At 33.5% G+C, this 13,284-nt stretch overlaps 1 protein-coding gene across 1 annotated transcript in view; it reads right to left on the reverse strand.

The window, feature by feature from the left end:
- Positions 1-13,284, reverse strand: part of ADGRG6 (adhesion G protein-coupled receptor G6) — a 139,611-nt gene that overhangs the window by 46,772 nt on the left and 79,555 nt on the right. The window contains exons 5-7 of the mRNA XM_028141205.2: positions 12,313-12,381; positions 3,708-3,793; positions 899-951 (exon numbers count right to left, since the gene is read on the reverse strand). Coding sequence (XP_027997006.2) covers positions 899-951; positions 3,708-3,793; positions 12,313-12,381 — 208 coding nt within the window. The remainder of the gene's footprint in view (positions 1-898; positions 952-3,707; positions 3,794-12,312; positions 12,382-13,284) is intronic.

Genomic DNA, 13,284 nt, shown 5'->3' on the forward strand with positions numbered 1-13,284 from the left:
TATCCCTCTTGGGTACATAGAATATATGCTTAGGGTTCGCAAAATACATTTTAGAAAGCTATTTTCAGTATGAAACTGTGAAAACAAGGTGCAGAGGAGCATATGTGGGTGCTATTTGCTTGAGCTTTAGTGAAGTATTTAAATAGAAGAGTGAGAGATAATTTTGAAAAGTTAGGTTGCAATCAGACTGTAGATGCCTTATAAAAAAAAATGGTCTCCAAACTAGGGTGCATGCAACCCAGGGGATGCTCTAGATGACCTCCTGGGGTTCTGAGAAGAAACTAATATTTAATTATAATCTTTTCAATTGTGGTACATTATAACATATAATATATTCATTAAATAATACATACACACACACACACACACACACACACACACACACACATATCTGTATATAAAAGCCTACTATGCAAAGTGTCCCCTCGGGAGTTCGCTATGACATGCACTGACCACCAGGGTGGCGTGGAATGAAGAAAGGCCCTGGCCAGCAGCTGGCAGCCTGGGAAGGAAGGTCCTGGCCAGCAGCCAAAAGGCCCTGATTGGTTCTGATCGCCAGCCAGACCTAGGGACCCTACCTGTGCAATGAATTTTGTGCACCAAACTTCTAGTATATACATAATTTCTTTAAAATCACAAATACATTTTGAAAGTACAGGCTAAATTTAAAAATAAAATGATTAGGATCCAAAATCAATATTTTTTTAAAATTACTGCTGCAACACTGAAGCTTTTGTGTAAAGAAACAACATAACATAGAATTTTTGTAGAAAGATTATCAATATGGCACATGTGTGTATGTGTGTGCTAGTGTGTGTGGGTATAATTAGAGAAAGATGGAGTAGTATAAAATTAGATACTACTTTTTATTTCTCAAATAATTTATCCTGTCATTTACCTGATATTAACCACGTAAACAGTATAGTTCCAATTTTGGAAGGTTGAATTAAGCTGAAAAATACAATGGAAAAGGGTGAGTTTTGGTAATACTTAAAAAAAAAATCTGAATCAAGTTTCTTCCCTCCCAAAAGATAAGTTGTTTTTGGAATAAGACCCTGGGAAAATCCCAGAGAGCAAAAGGAGTGAAAGAAAGGTAAAGATAACAGTTACTACATCATTTTATGCCAAGAACTTTACAAATGTTATTTCTTTTGACCCAAAACAACAAATGAGATAGGTATTATCTGCCCCTGCTGCCTTCTAAATGAAGAAACTGAGCTTAACAGAGAGCTAACAGAGATGGAATAGCTTGCCCAAGGTTACCCAACTAAGAATGAGTAGATTCCAGATTGGAACTCGTGTCTGTCTGGAAACACTATGCTTTCCCCTCTAGCTCACATTATAATGGGCTGCCGAGTTAGTCCTAACACTAAGAACTTAGCTGTAAGAGGGAAGATAGAAACAATAAACACTTCCATAGTCTTCATTCAATAAACACCGAGAGGCAATAACATGTTTTCCTAGTAATTATAATCTCATAAAAATATTAGCACTAAGAAAAATTGTAACTCAACAGTATACACCTTTAAATAAACAAGAAGTATATTCAACATATTGGGAGCTATATTAATTACTATTTGGTTATTTAACAGTCTTTTTTAGGCCTCAGCACCAGACTTTTTAATGAAGCAATGATTCTTCTCATTATAAATAACCAATTTTCATTATGCATTGTCCAATACAATAAAAAAACAGGATTTCCTTACGTATGTGAAATTCTCTTATTTGTATATCACTCCCAAAGGGTTTCTTTTTTAGGTCACTTCTCATATAAACATTTAGCACTACTTGCAAGCATTCTAAAATTAAATGTAAATTTTAGAAAATTCTGGCAAAAAAAAAGTTAACTTTTTATATTGTAATAGTAATAATATGAATCAGGGACACCACTCATATTTTCTCTGTTATCAAGTATCTGCTTTGGTATCATGCATCTTAAGCTGATAGTGTCCAGCAAAGCTTAGTTTTAGATGAAAATGATCCTATGTTGAAAAGCATGCATGAAATAAATATAAATGTAAAATGATACCTCTCTAAAGCAGACTCTCCAGTGAAGACTAATTTTTGAGATTCATAACATTAGATGTGGTTTATTTGGGAATGAAAATAAAGAGTTTTATCTTTTGAAAACACTCTGACTTTAAAAAAACAAAAAAAAAAACAAAAAGAACAATGCTAGAAAGAAAATGGGATGCAATAATATTCTCTTTCTGTAAAGATTGCTCTCCGTTTAGAAATGAAATATCTTCTAGTGTTTAAATTAATCACTACAGTTAATGTGCATTCCAAAAAGTCAACAGTAGTGTTTTCTTTGACTTGTTAGAGAATTTCACTGTTACCCCCAATTTTATAGAGTTGTTAATTACATACTATTATTTCCTGTGATCAACTTGTTTTAAAGGGTATAACCTTTAAAAATAAGACTATGTTTTCCTATCATTCAAATATGTTATATGTATATAATATATTGTCACCACTATGTCTCAAAGAATGGTTTAATTCTCTTTTGACACCAAGGACAAATTTATTAGGCACCTATCAAAAACCATTTTTCTTACTTCAGATTGTATATCCAAGTGACTTTATTCACAACAACTGTTTAACTGTAATAGCATTATATATAAAAAGTAGTTCAAAGTCCCATAGTTTACCATAGATAGGAAAAAATAAAAATAAATAATGGAAATCTGTGAAAGAAAATTTTTGAGACTGTTATAAGGAAGAAAAAATAAAATAAATGCATGTGTTGTATTTGTAAGAAAAAAGAAAAGCATATTAAAGTTTTTAAATTGAAAACTACCAAAATTTTCATCAATATAATACAGGTTAAATAAATTATACTGTAAATATGCATCAACTGATGCCTTAAATAAATGACAGCCACGTAATGGAACCCTATGCAGTGTTTGAAAAAATAAAAAGATAAAAGGAGGTCTCCGTGTACTGTTATAAATCTGGTAATAACAAAAATAAGTACAGTGTAGAATGGTGTGTAAAATATGTTACTTTTAGTGTAAAAAGGATAAAATAATCTTACTTTCTTTAATATGCACAAATTCTGAAAAAAACCAAGAAAAAAACAGTGATTCCCAGGTTCATCTCCATGTAAGCTTCAAGGATGGGTAGAAAGACTTTCATGATACAGTAAGTCCTCACTTAAAGTAGGACAATAGCTTCTGTGACTTTAAGCAAAATTATGTATAATGAAACTCATTTTACCATAGGCTAACTGATGTAAATAAGAATTAAGTATCTTGACATGTCATCAATGTTATAACAAAATGACATGAATGAAATGGCATATTCGAGGGCCTACTGCATATCTTTTTATACTTTTGTTTTTGATTTTAAAAATTCTCAAAAAATAATAAAATAAGAAATATACTTTTAAAAACAGTGCTGAAAATGCATGCCTATAATAACAAATAAAGATACCTACCAACACACATTTCCATTTGTGTGGTATTTTCTTATTTGGACATGAATAGTCTATTAGGCTCAGTTTCTTGTCCTTTTGTTCAAATGCACTTCTCTTTCTATGCATATGCACAATACCTCACGTACTTAACAATTTATACATTTATAATGAACAACACCTATGTACCAGTATCATCTGTGGACTGGGTTAGCCAAACAGCAGGGTCTTTTCCAGATTTCCAGAGGTTAATAGGATAAAAACAAAAAAGAAATTTTACAAGTTCACTTACCCATTCTGCCACCTTGTTCTGTACTTTTACCTCAGGGTGATGAAGGATGTTTTGAATCACTATGGAAATTCTATAGATAATTCCATCTGTCCATTAGAAATAGGATTTAACCCATTAATTATATTTTATAGCCATATAATTTTAAGGTAAATTTCCAATCATATAATTTCATACAATTTAAAAGAAACACCTACACAGGTACAGAAAAATTGAGATTTTTTTTTACTTTATGTTCATTGACCTTTGCAACTTCTTGGAGTTACTGATTATACAAATAGATAATTCATTCATTGCTCCTAAATCATCACCTGCACATTTCTTCCTATTTTTAAATTCTATAGATTTCTGGTATTTATGGTCTGTAAAGTAGTGACTTTTCATGTACACTTTGGTCTCTTGTAATAAGAACTTACCCTTTTCTTATACATTATAAAGAGTATGGCATGTGAAAACCAATGGGATGATGGGCAGGCAGTAACTTGAAAAAGAACAGGCTTACAAATATTTACTACCTCAGCCCCTTATTCTCCCTTTCCTTTCTTTCTGCCCCCTCCCCCCCAACAAAGCTTTACTTCTACTAAGTTATTGGGTTGGATTTCACTAGATTTTTTTTTTCATCAAAATTTCATGAATGTAGTCATTTGTACTAAAGTAGAGGGAAAAAATAATAATTGCAGAAAGAATTTCAATTGTACTACCTTGTTTTAAAAATAAAACAATGTCAGAGAAAGTTCTGCTTTTTTTTTCTTTTGGAGGCAATCTTTAAAGTAGTTTGACACACACACACACACACACACACACACACACACACCAAGATCTCCAGCCAGGACTTGCTAAATCTCTCTACATGCTTGTTACAGGGCACCTTACTAAAATATAGTAGATTACTGAGAGAAAAAAAAAATTTGCATCTCCTCTATAGCCAATCATCTTTCTTCATGTTTATGTTTTGGTATGTCTTGAGTAAAATATACATAGAAAATGTAGAAATGTATAATTAAAACAATGATGAGAAATGAATTTAATAAATATTTTTGGGGAGGCAGTACCAAAAAATTACAAAAATATTCCTCCCAAATCTACCAAAATGTGAATTTCTGTCCAATTACTAAAGGAATGTTTTTCCAATATATGGGTCAGAATCTCATGCAAAAAAAAAAAAAAATCACCACTCTAGATGTCATATAAATATATGAAATTGATACAGGTTCAAGTGAGATTAATTTATAAAGATTATGTTATTTTAGCTTCTAAAACTCTTCAAGTATTTGAATGATCTTGAATTTGTATTCTCTTAAAAATATTCTGAATGGAAACATTGAGAAATATATTTAAAATAAATAATAATTCGGTCAAAAATGCCCTTTATCCTCTAGATCTCATTATAGCAAAACATAGACATTCCGAGTGATTGAGAGGAAATTCAAATTGCAGAGGTCCAGGATTCTGTATTTAGTTCAGAGATCTAAGGATCTTCTGTGAATGTTCCCTGATGCCAGTAGAGTAACTGAAAAGCTGCCACTAGATGGAGATCTAAAGCATGTGTTTGTTCAACAGTAGTTAGCAGTCTTTCCCACTTGGTAAAATATTACAAAATACTAAAAATCAGTGTTTCATATCACTGACATTTCTGAAATTTTATGGAATCATCCAAATATTTAACATACTTTTCTTTAAATTTTAAATATTTTCTACTTCACTTTTTTTCAATTCATAGTTTTTATACATGAGAAAGACATCTGAGGCAACCTAAATCAATTTATATAGTACTCTCCTTAACGTTATATTGCTTAAAGCAAATAAAATATGTGAATATGCCAAAAAACCCAGCATCTTGGTTAGATTCTCTTGTGCTGTGGATCATTATCAAGTAGTCTCTCCTCAGAAGCCTCAGAGTGTGATATTTTTATAGTTAGCTGAAAACTACTCAGCACAGGCTACTTGTTATATTTATTTTAAAAATTTGAATAATGTAGTCAATAATTAATCCTGAGAAATGTCCACGAGTGAACTGTCTAAACAAAATAAAATGTCCACTGAGGGGTTGGTGAAAGGGGTTTTGAGTTGCAGCAAAGTAATTGTTAAGCACTGTCAGTGCAGAAAATGCACAGTGAAGGCAGTGATGCAGGCTTTTCCATGTCATCCTCACAGTCTTCCCTAAAAACGCTACAACTCCCACAGTGACTCAATAGAAAAGCTATTCACAAACCTTCATTTGTTCCAGAGACATCAAAAGATGAATGTTTTTTCCTAATAATGGCACCCAGGCCAGAAAAATTCATGAGAGACATTTCTTTGGGGGAAAAAGTGTGTAAGAATATATCCATTTTCCAATTAGATAACACTTCTAGCCATGCAGAATATCAAAGTACAAATTATTATTTGCCATTACACATGATATTAAAAAATCTTATTCCTGTCTGGAGGTCTTTCTCCAATTTAATTTTTCCTTTTTGTCTTCTTAACACACTTTTTGGAGTTTCTTGGAAGATACAGAAATGACATACTTTACTCGATAGTCAAGGTTGTGAAATACAGATTTGAAAAGTAGATTTTTTGAAAAATCCTCACTGAGGATATTTTTTAAAAAATTTATTTTAGAGAGAGAAGAAAGGGGAGAGCGGGAAAAAGAGAGAGAGAGAGAGAGAGAGAGAGAGAGAGAGAGAGAGAGAGAGAGAGAGAGGAGAGAGAGAGAGAGAGAAATGCAAGAGATGAACATCCATCAGTTACCTCCCACAGGCACCCCAACTGGGGATCGAATACATGCAACCTAGGTATGTGATCTGACCAGGAATAAAACCCACCAGGGCTGAAAAGTAGATTTTAAAATATATATTTGAAAAGATAGATGTTCATTTATAAAGCAAATGTTATCTTAGATTCAAGATTATTTCTTTGAACTAGTGATGAGACAATTATGATAGGACAGTGGTGTTTGTAATATGACTTGGAGCCCTGCTCATCCTACACACACAATTTCTTTAAGTACAGCTAGATTGATTGTTGGATCCATACAAATATCATGAGAGGAAATTTTTGATTTGACTACTTAAGTGCATGTGAGAAACTAGAAGCAGTGTTACAATATCACTTGTAAGCTAGGTTTTAAGAATAATAATAAAGACTAACAAAGTTATTTCCTTACTTGGGTTGCCGACCTCTCAAAAGTTTAACACTTTTTTTTAACCCCCCATAGTAGTATTGGAGTTGTGCTGCAAGCATAGAAAATATAATTTTGAATGGAAACAAAAATTAAAGAGCTTTTTTGGGAATGTAAGAGAAAAGGCTAAAAGTTATATGTGAAAATAACTAGGTTATCCAGTAGTTCATGAAATATCTGTGAAAAGTAGCTTAAAAGATAAAATTTTCTTAGTATATAATCTGAGGTATCATATCAAAGTCCTATTGAAAATAACAAAACAAAAAAAATCTTGACACAGAAAAACAGGAACATTTCACAAAAGCTGGAAAAGCACATTTAATTGATATATTGAAGAAATATGTCTGATTGTTAACCAATTTCAACCTCTCTCCACTCTCTGCTGATGAACACAGTAAAACTGATAGTCCAGAGTTTAAGAAAGCAGATAAGGTAGAAAACAGATTTGACAGTTTGCTCATCTTTCTTACAGTGAACAAAATAAATTCTCTAATACAGGGTGGGGCAAAAGTAGGTTTACAGTTTTGAGTACACGAATCACAGAGTTTATTCTTGTATTATTATTTATTAATTACTGTATTGTTTTCCATACGAACAACTTTAAACTACTTTTGCTCCACACTTATATCAGATCATAGGCCTGAGAATGTTTACTATGTCAGATTCCCAAGGAATAAAAAAAGTGCATTGGAAATGGTTGGCAGTATGTGAATGATCTTAGATAGTCCAGGACATGACATCAAATCCCACTTATTCACAAGGTGAACAAGTAATTCTCTTTTCAATTATTTCAAATTTGACTGCATCAAAGAAAAAAACCTTATTTAGATTATCATCTATCTCTAACACTTTGTTCCTCTCCCTTTTAAACAAGACAATAAAGGTTTTGGGGGCTGAGATATGAGAAAGCAATAGGATATAGGGAGAATCCAATGACATGGTTTTCATTATATTTATTTTCACTTCTGTTTTAAAACAAGTGGTTATGCTTTAATTCTACAACAGTGATATCAATTTTTCCATCCAAATAAAAATGTTTAAGCAAAAAAGTGAGTCAATTTAGAAAAACAAACAAACCCACACCTATGAAATGGATAATAGAGATGGTTCAAGGATGTGATTAAAAGATGGTATAAAAATTTGAGTACACAATTTTGAAAATATTTCTACTACGTGATAACCTATGAATATTTTTAAATATTTTAAAATTCTAGGATTATATTTTTATCAAGAATCATCTGAATTAGAATTTTTTTCTTAAATGTGGTCACCAAACCATTTCAATTGATTCTAACATCTGCTTGCTTTGTTGAGACTCCCATAAAGGCTATGACGCAGAGAGAGATGGAGTAAACAAGGCTCTCTTCAAGAATGTCAGAAATGACACAACTGGGTGAATACAGCACTACTCCACCAAGTCAAGGACTCTGAAACATCATATAAACGTTCTTGGGCAGTAGAGGATGTGCCAGTCCTGGAGGGAGAATGCCACAGAGGCTCTTTGTATGTTCATACAAAGAACGAAGTACTTCGTTAGAATTATAATATTCCCATCTACTGGCTGGCGTCCATGTGAAATATGCACTGGAAACTTCAGCTGCTCTTGCTTTCTTGGGGGTTGCTGGAATTTTTGCTCCATCATAAATCTCCTTGGTGTAACTACCCGAATAACCATAAACACTTCCCTGAATCGATGTCTTTATAACCCTTTACATTTCATGTAAAATATTCCATACTTCCAATTTAAATGTCCCTACAGAGGAAGTTGATGTAACCCCAAAGCCAAAAGAAAAAATTAACTATGTGTGTTTCTTTTCTCTGGGTTTCGGTCCCTGGTGATACATTAACAGATGTCTTGGCCTCACAACTTAAATTATTGGAGTTGAGAAAATCTCTTTGTTTCTAATACCTCATGTTTGAGAATATTACTGTATTTGAGGCAATGGTATAGTCACCTGATTGGAATTTCTTTTTTTTTTTTTTCCAGAGGAACTGAAATCATTTACTCTGAATTACCAAAAGGCTATTTATATGATCCATATAAGAAACTGACTGATTTATGATTTAGTTGATAGACAATCACATTCTAATCATCATCAACAAATAAAAACAGAGAGCAAATTATTACCATGTAAAGTGGTTTACATGTCACAAATATTTAAGCATAAAGTTAGCTTTAGTGAAAAGTTAAATTACCAAAATTAGATTTTTAAAATTATAAAATCCTTTAGAAAGTAGTTTCCTGAAGAGAGTAATCTAACAAAAGACCATGAAATTTTTTTCTGCGATCTCTAGCATAATATAAATTCATTCCTTTTCATCAAATACATTTCTCATAAAATTTCCTTTGAAATTCAGAAGTTTTAGCTAAAAGTACAGATGAGTGGTACTGGAAGTGAACTCATTCCACTGGTCACTAGAATGAGGAACTCAAGAGAATCAACTGATTTTATTTATTTTACTAGTCTTGCAAATGTACCAGTTGATTCCAATAACAGAAACTTTGTTGAAACATTAGATATTTCTACCCTTAGGATACAATTTTTATTACATCAGACATATTACAAATATAAAAGGTAGTTTCTTACCATTCCTTTGTTTATCAATTCTGTTAGTAACAGGCATGTTAGTGGTGACAGTAGGTGGTGTAGTACTAGGAGAGCTTACAGTAGCTGCTAACAAAGATGAGAAAAATGTAATTTTGCAAGGAGCACATGGCAGTTAATATGGATGAGCAACATATAATTAATTCATGACACTACATGGAGAAGGAACGGAAACTATTTCTTGCCATTAACTATAACAGGCTCTGAGGTTGTAATGCATAAAATAAAGCAATGCTTTCTATGGCACAGTAAGAATCAGTTCACATGGCCTTTAGTAAGAGTTGGATCTGGCACATTGCAAGAGTCTGGATCTGGCACAAAGGAAATGGAGACAGGGCATTTAGATTCTAAATCTATGTCTGCCATTAACAGGCTGATGACCACACTGTGAATAAGTAAACCTTTACAGAACTCAGTTTCCTAAGTTTGTAAAAGCAAAAGGTTAGAGGACCCATCAGCTTGACAATGATCCAAACTAAGTCAGTCTTCCTGATTCTCTAAGAACAGAGAAATGAAATCTCAGAGAAAAACATATTTGTCCTTGAGAAGATGAAATAAAACAAAATGAAAGAAAAAAACTGTATAGACTGAATCAATCATTTACAGATCCCAATAACTTGACTGAACAGTGATGGACAAAATAGATTTCATAAGGACAAGCCTAAGGGGGAAACATTTTCAAAGCATTGTGTCATAGATATGCTTTTGATATTACTAAAACTCTCAAAGATGAAATCCTTATGTAATGCTTTGAAAATATTTTTCTATGGAATTCTGAAGGAGCTATACAGGGTGGGGCAAAAGTAGGTTTACAGCTGTAAATACATGAAACATAGAGTTAATAAAGCTACTGTAATAATCATTACCTTCATGTCTTTTTCCTTTCACACAATGGTAAACCTACTTTTGCCCTACCCTGTATAAGTAGTAGAAACACTATACATATAATTTTCCTTTAGTTTATCCTAGGAGTGCATTTGTATTAATGTACATTCATATGGACAATAAACATTTATGTGTCTCATTTTTTAAAATTATCTAAATTTAAGTAATTACCTTCTAAGGGATCTTTGGAAAATACCAAATTTCTTGTTTCAAAATATGCTTTCTTAACTAAAAAATTTTCCATTTCCAAGTGATCCTATCTAATAAAGAGGAAATATGCAAATTGACCATCATGCCGTCAAAAAGATGGTGGCGCCCATAGCCACAAGATGGCGGCACCCAGTCCCCTCAGCCCCTCCGGAGACCCACAGTCCTTTCAGCCCAGTTGGGGGGGTGGCAGGCACATGGTGCGGCCGGACCCATCCTCAGCCCCCCAGCTACCCAGGCTTGCCCAAGGTGCAGGCAAGCTTCAGATGGCAGCTGCTCAGCCGCCCAGGGCCACCTGAGGCTCAGGTAACCAGGGCCGGCTGAGGCTTGCGCTGCTGGTAGTGGCAGCAGCAGAGGTGAGATGGGGGCGTTGCCTTCCCCTGATTGCCAGGTCACCTCCCACCCCTGAGGGCTCCCAGACTGTGAGAGGAGGCAGGCCGGGCTGAGGGACGCTCCCCCCCTTCCAGTGCATGAATTTTCATGCACCGGAACTCTAGTATGTAATATTTAAGAATAGGGATTCTTTCTGAATTCTTTTTAAAAAAATGATGAACAGTCAATTATATTTATCTTAATGCAAAATGCATCAATAAACAGGAAAATGTTTTGTTTTTTTGTCATTTAGGACACAGGGGGGTGGATAGCTGGGCATCTAGTCCTGTGACCCAAGGAATCAGTACTATAGGTATCTCAGATTAAAAGAAAAAATAAATAATTTTTAAAAACCTTTAGATCTGGAACTAGGCAAAATTATTTTTTTCTGTGTCATATAATTACTTTTAAACTACACTGAGTTTATGGAAACCATTTAATACTTTTATTTTCATAAGGTACTCATTGATAGTAATATTAGGAATAATGTCTCAGAAAGGACACAAGATAATAATGAATTAAAACCCACTTCCACACTGGACCCACAGAAGACACCTTTAATTTCTATTCATTTAAGTCTCACTTCTAACCCAGGTCACTTTCATCCTATGTTCCTCCTAATAAGAGATCCAGCTTTTACAAAAGGCATGATCATGATTCTTAATGTGGTATATAGAACAAAGGAGCATTTAATAGAATAAATGAATGAAAATGGGTAATGGAAATTAGAAACAGCAATAATAAAATTAAAGCAAAATATATTATTTTAAAACATTCAGGACTTTAATTATGTATTATTTAGCATGCAACTGTTTAGTCCATAATGTATAATTAGAATGCTGGCATAATATAGTCACTATGCATTATAATAATTAATAAAATTATATTACTATTAGCTTAGTATAACTAATTTTATTTCAATATTTAAGTTACATTGCACCTCGTAAATTGCCTCACAGCCTTGTCTTAGGTGTAACTGAATATTCAACTTAATTTTTCCTCTTATTTTTTAGACATGAATATTTTTTCAAAACATTGTATGACTGTATTTATACTGGACCTTTGCAATATTCTTGAGGAGACATAGAGGGGAAAAATGAAATCAACCCTTGGTTAATAGCATATAATCATTCACATTTAAAAAAACTCAGTGCTTTATGGAAATGTGGTCATCCAGTGTGTGAATGCATTCTTCCTCCACACTGTACGTACTGTGCACCCACGCAACTAAAACACATCCAGAAATTCTTCTGTTTTGCTGGTTTCTGACTTCCCGAGAGAAAATTAAGATACAAATCAAAACAATAAAAACAACATTATCCAAAATAGCAAGAAGAAAACAGAGAGACTCCGGAGGATAACGCTGGCTCCCTACCTTGGCAGAGGGTCCCCAAATCGGCACAGTTGGCTAGTTCTGCTGCTGGGAGCGGGATCAGGTAGGAACCTTTGATCAACACAGAGGGTTATACAAGTTTGACTTGTATACAAGATTTAATATTATCCAGAAAAAAAAAATTCATGAGTCATGTGTTTGGTATAACAGGAGCAGCCCTAAAAGTGTCCTCTAATAATACTCCAACATTAAGAGAGTCTCTTAAAGTCTCTGTGTCTTAATTTCTGCAAATGTAAAACCAGGTTATTGAAATATCCCTCAAAATCTTTAACTCAGTTTATTGGCCATCCACACATGAAAGGAAAATTCTGTGTAAAAAAACCAGGGCCTTTTCACATAATAAATTATACCGCTCTGGTGGAAATCTGTACAGATGTAATAATATAAACATCAAAGATAAGTTTCAAAAGTAAACTTGGCTATTAATACTCATAATATGCACATTTTGTTGCTCGCCACTAACATATGATATTGGCAATTCCAGAAATACACTTCAGTGATTTCAAGGTGGTCTCTGTCTTTCTTTTTCAAGCTTTTACTGAGTCATCCTCAGTAAGAAACACGTTTTAGCTGATTTTCTGGTAGGTGTAGTGGGTTTTCTCTGTTGCATTAAATCTCCCTCTGACAATTAACAGACTTTTATAAACCAGCGGAGGTGAGGGAAGCTGGGTTAATCTTTTCATAAAGCATATTGCACTATGAAGACAGAGGATAAATACAAACACACACACACATAAATGCATATATTCAATTTTAAAAGGACATTTCTATACTAGTGATTCCATTCAAATGTTTAAACATTTTCCAGACTTTCCTGTGGGAATAGTACCTGTAGGTAGAGCAGGCACAAAAAGATGAGCTAACAAAAGATGTCTAGGTAAATGGTGTTCATGAACAGAAAGCATCCCTAGTTTAATAGCATCTTTATTCTTGATTGCCTCAGGCACCTGGCCC

Source organism: Eptesicus fuscus, chromosome 10, assembly GCF_027574615.1.
Source record: "Eptesicus fuscus isolate TK198812 chromosome 10, DD_ASM_mEF_20220401, whole genome shotgun sequence".
NCBI classification, from domain to species: Eukaryota; Metazoa; Chordata; class Mammalia; order Chiroptera; family Vespertilionidae; genus Eptesicus; species Eptesicus fuscus.